The sequence below is a fragment of the Moschus berezovskii genome, chromosome 9 (assembly GCF_049115385.1).
Source record: "Moschus berezovskii isolate FMDL1 chromosome 9, NW_MosBer_1.0, whole genome shotgun sequence".
Taxonomy (NCBI): Eukaryota; Metazoa; Chordata; class Mammalia; order Artiodactyla; family Moschidae; genus Moschus; species Moschus berezovskii.
This window is the reverse complement of record NC_142468.1, coordinates 80,178,875-80,199,704: the sequence shown is the minus strand read 5'-3', so window position 1 is coordinate 80,199,704 and position 20,830 is coordinate 80,178,875. Positions and strand designations below refer to the sequence as shown.

General features: G+C 44.2%; 1 protein-coding gene across 1 annotated transcript; it reads right to left on the bottom strand.

Annotated features, from left to right (window-relative positions):
• Positions 1-8,492: 8,492 nt before the first annotated feature.
• THOC3 (THO complex subunit 3) lies at positions 8,493-19,955 on the bottom strand. Its single transcript, XM_055436828.2, has 6 exons — positions 19,616-19,955; positions 18,745-18,901; positions 17,196-17,400; positions 11,473-11,634; positions 11,259-11,359; positions 8,493-9,930 (listed from the first exon to the last, which is right to left on the bottom strand). The coding sequence occupies exons 1-6, from the start codon at positions 19,880-19,882 to the stop codon at positions 9,767-9,769; spliced, it is 1,056 nt and encodes a 351-aa protein (XP_055292803.1). The 5' UTR covers positions 19,883-19,955; the 3' UTR covers positions 8,493-9,766.
• Between the last annotated feature and the right edge of the window lie 875 nt (positions 19,956-20,830).

Below are 20,830 nucleotides of genomic sequence, written 5' to 3'. Positions count from 1 at the left end.
ACAGTCACCATGGTGTGCATCACATTTCAGAGCTTATTTATTTCACAACTGAAAGTTTACACCTTGGACCCCCTTCAACCATCTGGCCCACTTCACCCACCCTCCACCTCTGATAACCACCAATCTGTTCTCTGTGTCTATGAGCTTGGTTTGTGGTGTATTTTTTGATTCCACGTATAAGTGAGACCGAACGATATTTGTGTTTCTCTGACTTATTTCATTTAGCATAATGCCCTCAAGTTTCATCCATGTTGTGGCAAATGCCAAGATTTCATTCTTCACTGTGGCTTAAATTCATTGCATATATAGTGTCTGTGTGTGTATACATATATACCACATTTCTTTACCCATTCATCCATCAGGGGACATTTAGACTATTTCCATATCCTGACTATTGTAAACAATGCTGCAGTGAACATGGGGTACAGATACCTTTCTGAGTTAGCATTTTCATTTCATTTCCTCTGATTAAATACCCGGAAGTTGATTTTCTGGATCAGAGACTTCAGACTTCATGCCACACCAAGTTGTAGCAACACATGCTGGGGCCTCCGCTGTGTGCTTTCACATTGGTTCAAGCCCACAGCGCTGGACCATCACCCCCAATTTGTAGATAGGGACACGGCGTCACAGACCGACAGGTGAAGTGACCTAGCCATGGTCACCCAGTCTGTAAATGGTGGAAGTAGGATTCTCTGGGAACTGGAGTGCCAAGCCAGGACTCTTAGCTGGTGGATTATTCTGTTCCCATGTGGCAGGCGTAGTGGTCATCTGTATATTTCATGGAAACATTGATTCTTTCTCCCTCTGGTGACTCCGTCTGAATTTTCTTTGGGGAGCCACACCTACCACAGCCCACCATCACCACCACAACCCATGTGATTTAGGCAACACTGATATGCCCTGTACTCTCCCCATCCTGTGCAGGGTAGACAGATGACCTCCCTGGTCACAGTGAACACACATGACCAAGGCTGTCCAGTGAGAATTTCCTTTCTACTTAAAGCAGTCAGAGCTGTGTCTTTCACCTGCACCTAAGGGGCTCCAAGTCAATACTGGTCCATCATGAGATTGAATTTTCATCACTTGTTTCCTGCTCACCCATTAGGCCCTGGTCATGTGAGGGCAGCAGAGACTGGCTGAAAGCAAACACTGTGCCTGATTTCAACCATCCCAGATGAATAGTTGTTGGATGAATAAAACTAAAACTTGATTCAATGGTCCTTTGTCGAAGTTGGAGACATATTGGGTTCAAGAAATCTGAATTCTCTAGCCCAGTTCACCCGTCCATCCTTCTTCTCCACCATCTTTCAAGGCCTAATTCAAAGTCTGTCTCCTCTGAAACTGGCCCCCAGCCCCATCCCCACTCCAAAAGTGCTCTCACCCCCATCAGAGCATCCATGGAATATTTCTGCCTTGTGAAATAAATTAGCATGCTGTCTGATTTCTCCTATTCCACTGAGAAGGCCTGAGGACAGGGTTCAAAATGGAGTCATTTATGTATCAAGCCAGCACCTGGCATCCTCCAGGGCTCAGAAAATATTTTTCTGAATCCAAGGGCTCATTTCACTCAATAAACACTTGCCAACCCCTATATGCCAGGCCGTGAGAATACAGAGGTGACTATGACATGATGGCTAAAAATGATGAGAAAAAGAGCTAACATTTACTGAGCTTTTACTTAGTACCAGGCAATAATCTAAGCATGTGTGTGTATGTCCATGGGCACATACGTGTTACGCACTCAATTCTGTCTGACTGTTTGCAACCCCATGGACTGCAGCCCGCCAGGCTCCTCTGTCCATGGAATTCTTCTGGCAAGAATACTGCAGTGGTTAGCCATTCCCTTCTCCAGGGGACTTTCTCAACTCGGGGATTGAACCCAAGTCTCCCGCATTGAAGACAGATTCGTTACCATCTGAGCCACCAGGGAAGCCCAGTCTAAGCAGTTACATGTATTAATTCATTTAACCCTCAGAGCAAGCTAATAAGGAGCTATTATTATTCTTCCCATTTTACAAATACTCAGATGTCAAAGAATTTGCCCAAGCAAGGTCATAGACATGGCAGGCAGCAGAGTTAGGATCTAAACTCTGGCAATCTGGTTTCATACCCATGTTCTTAACTAGTCCACTAGGTCATGAGGGGTCATAAGCTGTTTTGTCGTAAGCCTAACCTTCTCCTTCCTAAAACCTATACACCTCACTGCTAGAAAGAGGGGTTAAAAGTAGAATTGGCCAGGTCCAATACTGCTGACTGGAGAAGGAAATGGCAACCCACTCCAGTACTGTTGCCTGGAGAATCCTAAGGACAGAGGAGCCTGGAAGGCTACAGTCCATGGAGTCACAAAGAGGCGTACACAACTAAAGTTACTTAGCAATGCTGCTAACAAAACAGAGTTTGGATTTTGGAGTGAGATACACTGGTTTCAATTTCCCAGCATTGATCTTTGGATCTATGAATCCTTTTGTAACCTCTCCAAGTCTCAGTTTCTTCAGAATGAATACCCTGTGGGCAGTTATGAGGGTTGAAAGAACTAATGCATGAAAACCAACACAGAGCCAGGATGCTGTCACCGGTACCTTCTGTCATTCTCAAGGAATAAAGCTATTCATCTATGGATAGGGCTTGGTACAAGGTACATCATCAAATATTATAAACGCGCTTCCAGTATTTTTCCTTCCCTCACTATATTCTGTAACCTTGAAAGAGCACCCACACTTCTCTGAAATGATTCAACCAATGCTGCTTACCAGCCTTCAAAAATGGATTAAAGATTTGGAATTCCCTTTATTTCTCCACCCACAGGATCAAAGGGTGCAGACAAGGGCTGGGAAGCGGGGGTGGAAAGCAAGATGGAACAGGCCCCAAGTTCTGAACTGGCAGAAGAGCAACTGCGGTTCAAACTAGGCTCTGTTGAGCTGCAGGGTGCAGGCCAGCATGTTCTGCTCTGCCTTCGCCCTTGAGAAATAAACACAGCTGCCAGAAAGGGGGATGCTTCAGCCATGGCTAATCCTGGGCCACAAGATGAGCAAGCAATGAGAGGTGCCCTGCAATGCGAAGTGTTTTTCAAAAACGTCAGCAAGTACACAAACCAAGGAGAGAGGAGACAGTGCAATGCAAATACACAATTAGGCTTCAGGATAGGAATAAAGGTTGAATGCACAGATCCATGCCAGCCTTCCTGGCTCGCTGCCTTCCTTTTGCAGCCTTGGCTCCACTGCCCTCTAGTGGCCAGACAGGGACTAGCAGGCAGGTTTTAACCTAGAGTCCTAGCTCAGGGCTTCCCAGTTCAATCGGAGGTAAAGAATCCACCTGAAATGCAGGAGACCTCGCTTCGATCTCTGGGTCAAGAAAATCCCCTGGAGAAGGAAATGGCAAACCACTCCAGTATTCTCACCTGAGAATTACCATAGACAGAGAAGCCTGGTTGGTTACAGTTCATGGGGTTGCAAGTCAGTCCTGACTTAGCAATTAAACAAGTCGTAACTCACAGGGCTTGGAGCCTCTCAAAGAACCTAGATCCCCTCCTCTCCAGCCCTCAACCAGTGGCCTGGTGCAGCCCCTCCTTCAGCTCTCCTTTGTGCTTCTACAGCAGCCTCCTCATTGGTATTAGTAAAAATAAAACAACCTACTGAACGCTGACCACAGGCACTGTGCTAAGTGCTTACACACATTGTCTGACTGCATTCTGACAGCCACCTTGAAACTGGGTAGGATCACATTTACTGATGAGGAAACAGGCTCACACAGGTTATAGAGAAATGGCCAAGGCTACGTGGCCAGCTACATGTGGAAGATCTAAAGTTTACACCCAGCAGCACCCTGGGTCAGGCCCTACATACATGTACCTGCCAGGCTGAAAAGCAGCAGCAGTAGCATCCCCTAGGAACCTCCTAGAAACCCTAGGACTCTGATCCCTTGTAAGGGAATTAAAAACTCCAAGGATGGGAGCTAGGAATGTGTTTTAACAGACTGTACCCTCAGCAGCACTCAGCCCAGGCCTGACACAGGGTTGGGTACTCAGTGAATGGGTCTTTTTGCCCTTCATGTGTCATTTCAGTTCACTAAGCCAAACCTTCTCTTCTCTGGTCTCAGCATCATGACAACTTTGCACAAGGCTCCAGACGGGACCCCAATGTGGATGGATGAGTCTTCGAAGGCTCCCAAGCCTTCACATCGGAGTGGCTGTGAAGGCACACCTAGCCTGCACTGACCCTCAACTTCTGGGACTGTGGGCCCACATGCAGGGCATAGCGCAGTGGAAAACAGAAACTTCAAACTAGCGTGCCGAGCCGGTGACCCTGGGCAAGTTCCCTCACCTCCCTGCACCTCGGTTTTCATCTGAAAAATAGGTCCAAGGTACAGCTGTCTGATATTCCCTTGTCTTGTACCAGGCTCAGCACTCAGAGGAAGCTCCGACATTTGGTCAACCCGACAAAGATTCCTTCCCACACAGAAAACAAGGGGGCCTCCCTCTGCTCCGTGTTGATCACGGCACCTTAGCTGCCACTGCGGAGATGCAATGCATCAGAAATGTCCAATAAATCTTCACAGGCCTGGTCACCATCCACTGGAACTCCATGGTGACATCTCATTTCAGAGAGAAACTTTCCTCCAAGTTGACTTTAATCCCCACTCTGGGTACAGTGATGACCAGGGACAAATCAGCCTGTGCCCCGCCAGATCGCCTTTGGTCCTCCAGGAGATGTTCTGACAGATTCTGTGCTGTACCCACCACTGCCTGTCCTGTATCCCAGCAACTTTCTCAAGAAGGGAACGGGAAACAAAGTTTAGCAACTTGTTCCTGGCAAATGCATAGGGACCCCAGGGATGTTCCTGCCACTCCAGCCAAGGCGAGCTCCAGCCGGTGACTCTGTGCTGTGACACTGCTGGTCGGGCGAGCATGCTTTCACACTCTGCCTGCTGCTCCTAAGGGATGAGAGAAGAGATGCTGGATGCCTTGTGAAGTTCAACATCTTGTGGTTCCATGTCAGCAACAATTTCAAACATGTGCACTGCTAGTAAATTTGCAATCACTGGCTGAGCACATCTCAGTTTAGTGTCCCTAAATGTTAACAAAGGGCCTTAGTTCAAAAGTGGGTATTTTAAGGTTCGTTAAATATTCATTTTCTCCAAGTCCCTGCCCATCCAACCCCACCCTTTTTTTACAAAATGTGATGAGCTTAGGAGGCAAGAAAGCTCTGTATAGTACAAGGGTTTATACAGACGTGGTATTAATACCTACGTAACAACGGTAGCTACTTACTAAACATCTACAGTGTGCCAGGCATTCGACACAATTCATTTAACTCTTAGAAGCTGTACAGCCATTACGGATATACAAATGTAAGCAACTGCAGCTATGGAGGTGAAGCAATTTCACCAGTCTCCCAGTTAGTGGTAACAGAACAAGAACTTCCCCCAGCACCTATCAGACTCTGCCCTACTCATCAGGCCACACTACCAACCCGTCCAAATTGAAGTTATCCACCCTCCCTCTCCTCCCTAAAGGGAAAGGGAAAGTCGCCCAGTCGTGTCCGACTCTTTGTGGGTACCTTTCCCTTCTCCAGGGGATCTTCCCAACCCAGGGACTGAACTCAGGTCTCCCACGTTGCAAGCAGATTCTTTACCAGCTGAGCCACTAGGGCAGCCCAAGAATAGTGGAGTGGGTAGCCCATCCCTTCTCCAGGGGATCTTCCTGACCCAGGAATCAAATCAGGGTCTCCTGCATTGCAGATGGGTTCTTTACCAGCTGAGCTACCAGGGAAGCCCAAGCCCATCTCACATCCCACCAACCCACCCTACATCCCAGGACCCTGCCACCACCTCCAGCCCACAGCACCCCATCTCCCACATCCTCGGCCCAGTAGTCACACCCCCACAGTGAAGACTCGCACTGTGTGCACCTCCTCCCCGTCCAGTCCCTTCCAGAAGCCTCAGCTAACAGAGCGTTACCCTCCCTGCTCTTCCTTCACTGTCACACACGCAGTCCTCACTTCTGCTCCACTTGTCACAGGCACACACATCCATCAGGAGCCCCAACGGATGCCGCAGGAAGATCGAACATTTCTCCTCTGGACCTCCCGCCAGGCCCAGGGTGTGACAGATAAGCCTCCTCCCTGCCCAGCACCTACTCCTGGAAGGATGAACTGGCTGGCACAGCGCGGGCACTTAGAGCCGAGAAAGCTGACAGGCTGATGGCCTGTCTCTGCCAGCCAGGTGGCCTGTGTTCTCGTTAGAAGCTGCTCCTCCTCACAGGGCAGGGCTGTATGAAGCATCTCCACGGGCCAGGTGCTGCGCTCGGCGCTTCACAAACCCTTCACCTCCTCTCATTCTCCTAACAACCCAAGGAGAGGGGATCGATGGTCTCCACTTCATGGATGAGGGGCGTGGTTCAGATCAGTCCGTGCTGGAGCCGGGATCAGACCTCGTTCTGCGCAAGTGTGACGTCGCCTGATTTGCAGAGCAGCAGTCGGGGGAGGAAAGGAGGTGCTGTGTCACCTACGTGTGGGACTTCTGAGGGTCCGCTGCACCTGCACAGGTACACCCTCCACGCCTTCTAAAGACAGGTTTACGTCTTAATTCCATCTGTGTGCTTCTCTCCTTCCAATGAGGCCAACATCTCTTGGTCCCTTTTCTGACTAGAACTCTCCAAGAGTAGAAAACACACCTCTGACAGAAAAGAGCTTCAGTGTGTAAGGGGAACAGCTAGGAAGTCATTCCTGGCCCTTCTCAACTGAGCTCACCCACACATCATACACCAACCAGCTACATACACGAGCGCGCGCATCAGAACTGGCCTCTTCTGATCTGCCCTCTGGCCCTCCACATCTCAGTCTCCTGACTGGAGAGCACAGCCTGCTCCTGCCCGCCTGCTCCTTGGATCTAACCCTGCTCCAGCCTCCCAACACTCTGCCAGGAACCTGCCCACTCCCACCGCTCCCCCCCAACACAGCTCCTTGCACAACCCTCCCCCTCCACACATCAGGGTAGAGGGAACAATCCTCAAGGCACACACGCACACCTCACACAAGCTTCGGCACTTGGTAAATTCCATCCTTCCCTGGCTCTCATGCGACAGAAAATCCAGGATCTCAGCAAGAGACAACATAATCTCAATCTGACTTGTAATTCTAGTCTATTTAGCAATGTGTCATCAACACAGCAAATCTGAACTTCTTACACAATGAGGTGGCTAGTTGGTTTGAAACTAAAGAAACCATTTTCCAGGGAAGGTGGAGGCAGAGGCTGTTCCAGGCTGCAGGAAATACTACCGAGCCTGCAGATGGAGCTCAACTGATCATCTGCTAACCTGCGCCAAGACTTAACAGCTCAGAGCCAAGGTTTATTCGTCTGTCAAATGGGAAGCACAAATGGAACCAGAATAGCCATTGCAACAGAAGGTATATGGGCCTTTAAGCAAACCTAGATCTGAATGCTGCTGCTAAGTCACTTCAGTCGTGTCCGACTCTGTGTGACCCCATAGACGGAAGCCCACCAGGCTCCCCCTTCCCTGGGATTCTCCAGGCAAGAACACTGGAGTGGGTTGCCATTTCCTTCTCCAATGTGTGAAAGTGAAAAGTGAAAGTGAAGTCGCTCAGTCGTGTCCGACCCTTAGCGACCCCACAGACTGCAGCCCACCAGACTCCTCCATCCGTGAGATTTTCTAGGCAAGAGTACTGGAGTGGCTTGCTATTGCCTTCTCCGAATATTGTCACTTAATAAGTAACACTGAGTTGAATTCCCTGAGGCAGTAAAATGGTGATAACACCCAACTTCTGAAGGCTGTTGCAAAAATGGAGTGAAGTGATCATTACGATACCAGACACACAGGGTATGTCCAATAATTAAAAATGCCTATTAAGACTTGGTGATTTATACATTGCCAAACATGGTGCTGTGCACCTTGAATGCTTTTATCTGGTCATACTCAATTTGTCCACCGCTCAAGATTTTTATAAACATGTTTTTATATAAAAAACGTGAGTACAAGAAAACTTCTAGAAGGGTATATATAAAAATGCTTATTAGCAGAAAAATGGTTATCTCCTGGTGTTAGAAATATGAGTTTTCTTTTTGCTTACCGGCTTTTTCCAAATATTTCCACATCACTTTCTGAGGTATATTTGATTTGGTTTTTCTTTTCAAAGCTGAAATCCATTAAAACACAATGGCATCAAGATGCTGCTCACAGGTAAGAACCCCCTACATGAGCCATTTCTTCTGGTGGTAAGAGCTATTAAAAACTGTGCCTTCCCTGAGGGAGCTGGCATGTGCTTATTTTAATAAGAATTAGCTGACTTAGCCCCTTCTTCACGTTGCCACTGGGGAGTACAGAGCCAAATTTTAATTCAATCATTCAATTAGGTTCTTAATCCCTGCAGGTTTCTATTTTAACTCCCCCCAGTCTTGACTTCCTATTCTAATTTATAGGTCGTATCATAACTTTGTATTTCTTACTTATATTTTTAATATATAAAAATTAAATATTTTACTATTTTTCTTCAATGTTTATCATAAATCTGTGGCCTACAAATCTTTGCAGAATGAGGCCAGGTACACGTGGACATAAACAAGCTATGACTTAACATGTTATCAGAGTGCTATTGTTCATGCATTTCATGCTACAAACCACCAGTTCTTGCTTACATTAAATGATAGGATTCAGTTCAGTTCAGTTCAGTTCAGTCGCTCAGTCGTGTCCGACTCTCCGCGACCCCATGAATTACAGCACGCCAGGCTTCCCTGTCCATCACCAACTCCCGGAGTACACTCAAACTCATGTCCACAGAGTCGGTGATGCCATCCAGCCATCTCATTCTCGGTCGTCCCCTTCTCCTCCTGCCCCCAACCCTTCCCAGCATCAGAGTCTTTTCCAGTGAGTCAACTCGTCGCATGAGGTGGCCAAAGTATTGCAGTTTCAGCTTTAGCATCAGTCCCTCCAATGAACATCCAGGATTGATCTCCTTTAGAATGGACTGGTTGGATCTCCTTGCAGTCCAAGGGACTCTCAAGAGTCTTCTCCAACACCACAGTTCAAAAGCATCGATTCTTCGGCGATCAGCCTTCCTCACAGTCCAACTCTCACATCCATACATGACCACGGGAAAAACCATTGCCTTGACTAGACGGACCTTGGTTGGCAAAGTAATGTCTCTGGTTTTTAATATACTATCTAGGTTGGTCATAACTTTCCTTCCAAGGAGCAAACGTCTTTTAATTTCATGGCTGCAATGATAGGATTACAACCTTTAAATCCTATCTGAAACCTTTTTTTAAATACAGTACTACAATACCTCCCTATAATGACTTAAGAAAATAATAAGGATAATATTACCATAATTTTTACAGTCCTAGAAGTCCCATAATTAAAAAGTCAAGTTTTATTAAATGTTCAATTCTCAAAATTATTAATATGTACTTCTTTTTTATTATAAAAAATCTCCAACACCATCTCACCCTTCCTCACCTACGCCTCCCAAACTATGTACTGTCCAAGCAGAACTAAGCCCAACAAATTCCAGCACACGCCTACACCCAGGAAGACAGACGGTACCCAGAGGACAAGGTACACTGGTATCATCACTGCAAGGGGCAGGGAACGGAACAATACCAAACACAAAGGAAATTGGAATGGGCAGCCTAACAAAATACTGACACAATTCACACCAATTTATAAATACTTTAGGTGCCCACCAACCCCCAGAGAACAGACCAAACTAACTATACAATGGAAGCCTCTGCCATACACTGGGTCCTCCTATCAGGAATCATTGGGAAGCCCAAACAGCTTCACAGTTCCAGCTTCCCGACTGCTGTCATATTTGCCATCTTTGTCATCACAGGCAAACGCCAGCAGAGGCCTTTTGGGGTGCCAAGCCACGGTGAAGGTTGGGGACTCACACTGAACCTCCCACAGCTTGTCTCCTATAAAAATCAATATAAGGATATCAATCAGTATGTTAACAGTAGACCACACTCATTAAGTACTTACCTATGTTAACTCATTTAATCTGCATAATAGTCCTCTAGGATACGAACAATTCTATCCCATTTTACAGAGAACACTGAGGTACAGAGGGGTCACAAGGCAGTCAGGTGGTGGAGCAGGATCTGAACCTAACAGCCCATGCTCTGAGCCCTAGCCTACACTTCCTAAAAAAACTGCAATGTCAGCTCTTTGTTGAGTACTTCTTATGAATCAGATGCATTATACTTAATAAAGTATGATGACTTTAACCATCAATGCAAGTAATGGTTTTAAACCCCATTTTATAAAGAAATGGGTAACTGAACAGTTAAGTCACACCTCAAAGAAGCAGCAAGAGAAAAAAAGAGAGAGAAAAAACAGAGTCAGCACAGGAAGTCAGTCTGTCTGAAGTCACAGATCTTTCTACTCAACCATACTTGCCTTGCAAATAAAATTCTTTTTCCAAAATTTTTATCCTGCCTGCTTGCAGAAATTAAACATGGTTTTTCCAAAGCCACGTTTTTTAGCCGGATTAATGTAGTAAAGTGTTCATAGTGTGGTACTGATTTTAAAATGCAGGTTACACAGAATTATACACTTTAAATTGGTCAATTAGATTGTATGTGAATTTTTCGATAAAGTTATTTTTAGATATATTATTTATACACACACACACTTTCTTTGAAGTTTTCTATATAGTTTGAATTCTTTTACTAAAGTATCATGTATTTCCAAAAGCAATAAAGTTACATTAAAAATAAATGAAATACTTTTATAGAATGAATATTTGCCTCTCATTTTTCTATTTTCAAGTTCTGTTTTGTTGCTTTTTAAAACAAATCACATGTGCTTTGATAATTTCTTAAATTGTAAAACATATAAGTCAACATACAGGCAAAAGACAGAAAGAAATACACCATATTGCTAAAAGAGGCTGTATTTAAATGGTGGGATCACTCATACATCCATCCATCCATTCATTCTTCCTTTCTGTATTTTAAAACTTTTGGAAAAAAAGTATTATAATGGAAAAATTAAAAGTGAATAAAAAGAAAACTATTTTCTTTAATCACTTTCTTTCAGATCTGCCCCTCTCTTTCCTAAATCTTTGCTCCCTCATTACCTGACAACAATAGCTATAATAAACTCGCCTTAAGGAGGCAAATGCACTTATGCTAATACTGGCAAAGTAGTAAGGAACAGAGATGAAAACACACGATAGGAGTTCTCATGGCCAAGGATGAATAACAGAGGAGTCTTGTTAAGACAGTGAAGGTTTAGTTACCTGTCTCTACTTCAGCAATGTCAATGAAGTGATCTTCTGAGGCTGATGCCAACATTTTCCCATCATGGCTAAAACTGAGGGTCCTCACAGGCCAATCCAGCCTAGAGCAGAACAGAGGAGACATTAAAATAATCCAAAGAGGAGGGCCCAACATCACTCAAAATGAAATAAAATTAACTTACCCAACAAGCAAAATGCTAGCAGAGTTGCTTACCTGGAAAAGCAACGAACACACACTAACTCATCTACATCCCAAAGGCTGACCAAAGCATCTGCACTTCCTGTTGCAAAGTACTTCCCCATGGGGTCAAACTTGATACAGATACAGTTGGAAGGATGGGCGTTGATGGACTGCACAGGTTTCAGCTCTGGGTAGCTGAAAAACAAAACAGACACCAATCAAACTGGGGTAAGATGACTCTGGTACTAAGATAGAAATAAAGAAAACCTAAGACAACAGAATAAGTATCAAAGACTGTAAATCAAGGCTTTCCTGAAATAAAGATTTCAAAAATATACTGAAACAACACACTACGTACTTAGGAATATGAACCCAGACTAACCAACACAAAGACATTTTGTTGTTGTTCAGCAGCTAAGCAGTGTCCAACTCTGCAACCCCATGAACTGCAGCACATCAGGCTTCCCTATCCTTCACTATCTCCAAGAATTTGCTTAAACTCATGTCCACTGAGTTGGTGATGCCACCCAACCATCTCATCCTCTGTCATCCCCTTCTCCTCCTGCCCTCAATCTTTCCCAGCATCAAGGCCTTTTCCAATGAGTCAGCTCTTCCCATCAGGTGGCCAAAGAATTGGAGCTTCAGCATCAGTCCTTCCAAAGAATATTCAGGGTTGATTTCCTTCTGACTAGTTTGAGCTCTTTGCTGTTCAAGAGTCTCCTCCAGCACTACAGTTCAAAAGAATCAACTCTTCAGCCCTCAGCCTTCTTTATGGTCCAACTCACCCATCCATACATGACGGCTGGAAAAACCAGTTTTGACTATATGGACCTTTGTCAGCAAAGTGATATCTCTGCTTTTTAATATGCTGTCTAGGTTTGTCATAACTTTTCTTCCAAGGAGCAAGTGTCTTCTAATTTCATGGCTGCAGTCACCATCTGCAGTGATTTGAGATCCCAAGAAAAGAAAATCTGTCACTGTTTCCATTTCTCTACATCTATTTGCCACGAAGTGATGGGAAGGATACCATAATCTCAGAGTTTTGAATGCCAAGTTTTAAGCCAGCTTTTTCTCTCCTCTTTCACTTTCATCAAGAGGCTCTTTGGTTCCTCTTCACTTTCTGCCATTAGGATGGTATCATCTGCAAACCTAAGGTTGTTGATATTTCTCCCAGCCATCTTAATTCCAGCTTGAGATTCATCCAGCCCAGCATTTCACATGATGTACTCAGCATATAAATTAAACAAGCAGGGTGACAATATATAGCCTTGACATACTTCTTTTCCCATTTTGAGCCACTCCTTTGTTCCATGTCCGGTTCTAACTGTTGCTTCTTGACTTGCATACAGGTTCTCACGAGGCAGGTAAGTTCAGTTACTCAGTCGTGTCCAACTCTTTGCAACCCCATGGACTGAAGTACACCAGGCCTCCCTGTCCATCACCAACTTCCGGAGCTTGCTCAAACTCATGTCTATCCAGTTAGTGATGCCATCCAACCATCTCATCCTCTGTTGTCCCCTTCTTCTCCTGCCTTCAATCTTTCCCAGCATTAGGGTCTTTTCCAATTAGTCCGTCGTCCTTTGCATCAGGTGGCCAAAGTATTGGAGTTTCAGCTTCAACATCAGTCCCTCCAATTCAGGACTGATTTCCTTCAGGATTGATTGGTTTGATCTCCTTGCAGTCCAAGGGACTCTCAAGAGTCTTCTCCAACAGCACAGTTCAAAAGGATCAACTCTTTGGCGCTCAGCTTTCTTTATAGTCCACCTTTCACATTCATACTTGACTACTGGAACAACCATAGCTTTGATTAGATAGAAGAAGGTAAGGTGGTCTGGCACTCCTATCTCTTTAAGAATTTTTCACAGTTTGTTGTGAACCACACAGTGAAAGGCTTTGGCAGAGTCAACAAAACAGAAGTAGATGTTTTTCTGGAATTCTCGTTTTTCCTATGATTCAACAGATGTTGGCAATTTTATCTCTGGTTCTTCTACCTTTTCTATATTCAGCTCATATATCAGGAATTTCTCAGTTCACATACTGTTGAAGCCTAGCTTGAAGGATTTTGAGCATGACCTTGCTGGCATGTGAAATGAGTGCAACGATGTGGTAGTTATAAACATTCTTTGGTATTGCCCTTTCTTTGGGACCGAAATGAAAACTGACCATTTCCAGTACTGTAGCCACTGCTGAGTTTTCCAAATTTGCTGACATATTGACTGCAGCGCTTTAACAGCATCATCTTTTAGGGTTTGAAATAGTTCAGCTAGAATTCCATCACCTACACTAGCTTTGTTCATTGTAATGCTTCCTAAGGCCTACCTGACTTCACACTCTAGGATGTCTGACTCTAAGTGAATGACCACATCATCATAGTTATACAGGTCATTAAGGTCTTTTTTGTTTAATTTTTCTGTGTATTCTTGCCACTTCCTCTTACTCTCTTCTGCTTCTGTTTAGTCCTTGCCATTTCTGTCCTTTACTGTGCCCATCTTTTCATGAAACTGTTTCCTTCGTATTTCCAATTTTCCTGAAGATTCTCTAGTCTTTCCCATTCTATTATTTTCCTCTTTTTCTTTGCATGTTCACTTAAGAAGGCTTTCTAATCTCTCCTTGAACTCAGTTGGATATCTTTCCCTTTCCCCTTCGCCTTTCACTTCTCTTCTTTTCTCAGCTATTTGGAAGGCCTCCTCAGACAACCATTTTGCCATCTTGCATTTCTTTTTCTTTAAGATGGCTTTGGTCACTGCCTCCTGTAAAATGTTATGAACCTCTGTCCATAGATTTTTCAGGCACTCTATCGCATCTAATCTCTTCAATCTGTTTGTCACTTCCACTGTATAATCATAAGGGATTTGATTTAGGTCATACCCAAATAGCCTAGTGGTTTTCCCTACTTTCTTCAATTTAAGTTTGAATTTTGCAATAAGGAGCTGAAATTAATGGACTGTCAAAAACTTAGATTATCAGCAGACTTCTGACAGTAATACTTTATGCCAAAAGAAAATGGAGTAGCAAACTTAAGATACACAAGTAAGGAAATATGAATCAAAGTTTTTATATCTAGCAAAGCTATCAAGTGTTCAAAGAAGCAGCACAATATAAGTATCCGGCGTGCTGTAATTCATGGGGTCGCAGAGAGTCGGACACGACTGAGCAACTGAACTGAACTGAACTAAGTTTTATAAGTATATAAGTTATGATAAGTATGAACTCAGAAAACATTGCTCCCCTTGAACACTTTCTAAGGAATTGAAACTGGAGAGTAAGCTGTGACAATCAGTAACTGGAGACTTACCAGTCCAGGGTTGGTGATGAACATTAAATACATATAGTTTCTTGTAGAAATTATATATGTTTAAAAGTAATGTAATAACCATGTAATCTGACAACATGTATTAATAACTTTTTTTAATGGAGGAAGACATATTCTAAAAACAAAATTTACAATTTTAAGTAATCACGCTGGTGGTGGTAGTACTATTGTTATTCTGAGATATCTGTGTAGGTAACGTGAAATTCAAATTCTATAATCCCCTGCATCTCTGAGAATCAGAATACTTAGCTTGGAAGGAAAGAGATTTTTTAACTGGAAGCTGTGTGTATAAATTTACAAATTATTTTGTCTTTAAGTATATACATATACTTCCTAGCTCTGTCTACTGGAAAGGTCTAGAAATGGTCAACTCAACAATATGGACGTTCTGAGCTCCATTTATTTTCTAGTAAAAGGATCCAGGGATTCTCTGGGAATTTTCTAATGAAAGATTTGAGGCAGGAAATACACAGGACGAACTTGGCATATCTTATTATGAACCAACTTGAAGAGGATTTCATGAGCCAAAGATAAATTCAGCTTCAATAAGGACAATGATTATGACAGACTGAAACACATCTACTATGCTTAAATACATAGGTCCATAACAATCCTTCTTTAAAAAAAAAAAGTAGCAGATCATCTTTGGAAGTGATAGAGAACTAATTCATTACCTAATGACAAAGGGAAATTATCAAGCATTTATCATGCTTTCTCTAAACTTACTATACTACTGGGTAACCAAACTGATAAGACAAAGTGACTCTTAAATGAGCAAGCAGTCGGAATCAGCAAAATCCAGACTGAGACAAGCTCCCCAGGTTAACAGCCTGTTTTTTCAACAGTTAAGTTCTAAGTAAAACAAAGGGAAGGAGGGAGACTCCATAGTTTAACTGACTTAAAAGGCATATCACACTTTTTTAAATGGGCAGAATTAGAGTATCCAGAAATTCACACTTGGTAGCAAAACTGTAAAGAAATAATATAAAAATCAAGACAGTGCTTTCCGAGGAGGGAGTTTTGATTAGGACAAAGCCCATGGAAAGACTTCTGAGATGGCAAGCAAAATAATATTTCTTGACTTGGTGGGATTACACAGGTGTTATGCATATAATAGTTCATTAAGCCATATACTTGCATTTTGTGGTTTTCTACATCTGTTTTATTATCTAATACAAAAGCTCATAAAAAAAATTTAAAAAAAACAAAAACACTGCCTACAGAGTAAAATTCAAGTTACTAAGTTTAGACTTCCAGTCCCAAATAATCTGGTACCAAATTACACATCAACTTTATCTTCCTGTTTCAGAACCTCTCTTCAGATACTTTATCTGCCACCACTCCCAGCAGTTCTGATCTACTATCTTCCAAATAAGCCATGTTCATTCATACTTGTTTTTGTCCACTGTGCAGTTCCCTTTTGCTAATTCTTAAAATTCTGTTAATCTTTCGAGGTCAAGCTCAGAAGCTGCCTCGTTCAACTCCCAAGTCCCACAGTCAATCCTTGGGATTCCACAGCAAACTCCCAATCTCTCTATCGCAGAGCCTAGCACACTCTGCCTTGCAGTGTCCAACCAAGACAGCAGAAAGAACAGAATCAGACAGACCTCAACTTCAATTCCACAACTTCATTCATTTAGAGAATATTCACTAAGATCCTGACTATACGTAGCACGTACTGGGCTATGCACTAGGAATTCAACAGTAAACAAGTTAAATACAGCCCCTAATTCACAGAATTTAGTCTAATAGAAGACACAAAGAAATAAACATGCATTTATAATGTAGAATGAGAAATGCTTCCAAAAGAAGTAAATAAAATAAGCTTCTAACCTTGGGGATAAAGAGGGCTTCCCTGGAGGGAAAGTGATATTTAAGCTGAGACTTTGAAGGTACGAATTAGCTATACTTCAAGGTACATCCAGTTCAAGTGCTCACTAGCTAACTAGTCACTTAACCCCTCTGAGATCCCTGATCCTCATCTGTGAAATGGAAAGCATACCATTATCAACTCCCTAGGATTTCTCTGAAGACTCAGAAAAATATAAGGTACCGAGTTCAAAGGCACTCAAGAGAGATTAGAATTCCTTATAACTACAGTCAGTCTTTGAACAAAGTCAGGGGTCAATCTGACAGGGGTTGAACAAACACAGTCAAAAATTCATGTATAACTTACAACTGGTCCTCTGTATCCACAGTTCCTCTGTATCTGCGGCTATGCATCCCAGATTCAACCAATCTCAGATCATGTGGTACTGTAATATTTACTACTGAAAAAATCCATATGTAAGGGGACCTGGGTAGTTTAAATCCATGTTGTTCAACAGTCAATTGTTTGTCCTTCTGGCTCTTTCAGGATAGACTCGCATCTAATTCATCTCGGGATCCACTACAGCACCCAGTGCAAAGACATGACAGTCCCCTAAACTTAGAACCCCCTCACCTGAGTATGTTGATACAACCGTTGCCATTTGTCAGGAAGAACATGTTATTGTCATTGTTCCAGGAGATTTCATTGACCTCAAACTTGAACTGCTCCTCCGCTTTGGAGCGGTGCGTCTTGGCATCAATGAATGTCACCACATCATCCTTGTTGCCTACTGCGATGGTCTGCCCGTCAGGACTCCAGCAGATATTAATGTTCTCTCCTGGGAACCCAGATATGATCAGCAAGATACTGTTAGCCCACAGTACTCCAGAAGTTTATCTTGTTATCAAAGAAAGACTAGAGCTATCGCCAGAGTACATTCACTAAGGTCCTCATCAGTAGAAGGGAACTGCCACTTACAGATTAACCAGAAGTCCAGCACACTCATCTACACATTTCCCCCTTTAGTGCTCACATGTCTCTAAGGGACATTTTTCCTCCCCATTTTACAGATGAAAAACTGAAAGAGAGATGGGCCAAAGTATCAAAGTTATGAAGTAACAAATCTAAATGCACACTTGACACCCGAGCCTCTAATTCTCTCTTATACCTGCACTTCCCAAACTCCAGTCATTCACATGCCATTTTCACAATGTTTGAACTATTCATGTAATAGCTATACTTCTTCTTCCTTCAAGACTTTTATTAAAACTGACCCCTCCAAATTTTTAAATAGCTTCACTTCAGCAATAAATTCTATAAGCTAGTTCTTTTTTTCTAATAGACATTAAAATATATATACTATCAGTTTTTAATGTTCATCTACATACTTAAATCACTCACATATCACCAGCTATCTAGTTGGGGAAACCATATCATTCCACCTCCAGGTACAAGCCTTGCCAATAAAGTCCAGTAGCCCACAAATTTCATCAACTTTATTGATTCTAAGATGCATATTTTTTCACACTTTATTACCTGTAATGTATCTTAGAATGCATCAGTTCAAAATTTTTGGTGTATCATGATTGTCTAATAAAACTTTATCTTCTTTCCTAATGAAACAAAATATTGATGCATCTTATAATCAATAACATCTTAGCCAATATAATTTAATAAATGGCCTCAAGGTTTATATGGCAATATCTGGTGAAAAACAGTCTATAAATGTACTATACAACTTCCAGGTCATTTTCTCCCAAACTATCAAAGTCATTTATTCCAAGATCAGTCATTCCAGCCTATCAGCACTTTCCTGAGTTCTCCACTCCTTGGTACATGCTGTTCCCTGCTAGAGCTGCCTACCCACTACAAGGTGACCACTAAATCTATTTGGCTACCTTAAGGGTTTGTTCAAATTCTGTGAAGCCTTCCCTATCTTCCCCAGGCATACTTAAGTGTTTCCATTCTCAGTATCCACCTTGTAGACCTATCCATTACAGGATGACCATGTTATATTATGTTATTTTTTTTCAATACACATGTCTCTCCCTGCACTAAACTCTCAGGTCCTTGGAGCTGGCGACTGTCTTCTTCAGTTCAGGATGTCCCATACCAACAGAGAAGATATTTAAAATGAGTAACTATCAGTAGCTCATCTTCCTACTGCCCTCTGAACAGTTACCTTTAGTGTTCACTGTGGCAATGCATTTCGTAGTCCTCACATCCCAGATGCGAATGGTTTTGTCTCCAGACGCAGTGACAAAGAGATCAGGGTTACTTGGATGCCAACAGAGTTGGTCCACGCTATCCCCATGTCCCCTATAATTGTTTTCTTTGACCTGAAAGAACAAAATCCAGATACCACTTCACCCATATGTACCTGCCTATCCATGTAATTTCTTAACCTTATTCAAAACGATGTATCTGGCAACCAACATAAGTTTGGATGAGTAGAGAGTCCACTCCTTCTAAATCACTTCCCCAAAACCGTTCCCAATACCCTACTCTTCCGTCCTCCCCAATCAGTGTGAACAGTTCTGAGGACCGGGTCCACACCAATGTCCTTACTCTGTACCCCTCCCTGGCCTTCATCCTTTCTGGTTTTCTACCAAGGGTCCCAACTCGCTTCCTCAATTGCACGGAGGCCCTGTCATTTTCAGAATGACTCTCCCCATCAGCACAGGAGCCCACCACCACTGTCCCAGCCGCTCCTCACCACCACACAAGTGTCCCCGCCAGCCTCACCATCGGCCTTTCCTCTCCACGCGCACCTTCACCCCCGCTCATCTTCACGCCTCCTTACTATCACACCCCGCACACACCGTGCCCCCACCCCAACCACCAGCCCTCCCCAGCACCCCCATCTTCACCGCTCAGCGGTCCGCTCCCCGCTCCTCACCCCCACGCTTCTCCTCCGCGCCTCACACAGGCCCCTCTCCTCCACGCCCCTTCTTCCTCCTCCCTTCTCACCTCCGCTCTCCTCACGCCATTCTTCAACCTCGCCTTACCACACCCCCTCTCCCCCTAGCCTGGGCCGGGTCCCAGCGGCTCACCAACCGGTCCTTCTCCAGCAAGAAGACGCTGGCCGTCTTGTCGAAGGACCCCGAGGCCAGGCGACGCCCGTCGCAGCTCCAGGCCACGGAGTGCACCTTGGCGCTGTGCGCCGGGAACTCGCGCGTCTTACTGTGGCCGCGGAACAGCTCCTGCATCCCGAGCACGTAGCGCGTCGGGCCGCTTGACACTGAGCACCAGGGAGCCATCGAGCCGGGCCCGCTCTGGCCCAGCGCTGAGGGTCCCATGGACACTGGGGGAATCGCCATGCCGAACTCCCGGACGCCGGCTCGGTAAGCGTCTTCTAGGCGGCAATCAGCCCTGCCGCCGCCGCCGCACGCATGCGCGGGAGAGACCGCCCGCGCTTCCGCGCAGCCACACTGTGGACCACTCCCGGAAGAGACTACAAGTCCCAGCATGCAGCGCGCTCCCGCCTGCACCTTTTCCAGTGGTCGCGGTTCCGCTTGGAATTTCCGTCACTATTAACCATTGGGAGGTTTTTAGGGTCCTTAGTTTCTCCTTACGTACTGTTTGGTAGATATATTTGTATCCCTGTTTAATCGAAGAAATAACGCAATTCTTCTAAACCTCAGTTCGCTGTCGGTTAAAAACACCTTTTTTTCTGGGTTACTCCCAACTTTCAGTCCACTCACTTAGACCCGAAGGCTCTCTACTTCCTACTGCAGGAGGAGCTGGTGAACTTCTCTGGGGAAATAGGCTAGAGGTTTGGGGTTTCCCTGGTGGCTCAACTGGTAAAGAATCCGCCTGGTGATGCGGAAGACATGGTTTCGATTCCTGGGTTGGGAAGATCTCCTGGAGGAGGAACAGGCTACCCACTCCACTATTCTGGCCTGGAGAATTCCATTGACCGTATAGTCCGTGGGATACTACTGAGCGACTCTCGCTTTCACTTTTCTAGGGCGGCGGGAAGGGGAAAGGGAGAGGAGCCTGAAGCAAGGGCAAGAGCTGCTGGCCTATTGGGGATGATTTTCAGACAAATTCCTTATGTTTAGAATATATATGCGCATTATTATATATGCAAAAATATATGAAATACACAGAGTGAAGAGTAAATGCCTTTTCATGCCCCTTGGACTGGTCCCCACACCTCACACCCATACCTTAAACCACATGTCCAGCATTTTCTTACTGAAGAAAGGGGTGGCGAGTTGCCAGCGCCAGACAAGTCGCTTGAGAGGGGCCAGTGAGCTGGGGGC

Coding starts and splice junctions, on each gene's coding strand:
- THOC3 (XM_055436828.2), bottom strand. CDS start 19,882: ATGGCGATTCCCCCAGTGTCCATGGGACCCTCAGCGCTGGGCCAGAGC. Junction 18,902..19,615: donor TGCTGGAGAAGGACCGGTTG/GTGAGCCGCTGG, acceptor TTGTTCTTTCAG/GTCAAAGAAAACAATTATAG. Junction 9,931..11,258: donor CATTGCTGAAGTAGAGACAG/GTAACTAAACCT, acceptor TGATTTTTATAG/GAGACAAGCTGTGGGAGGTT.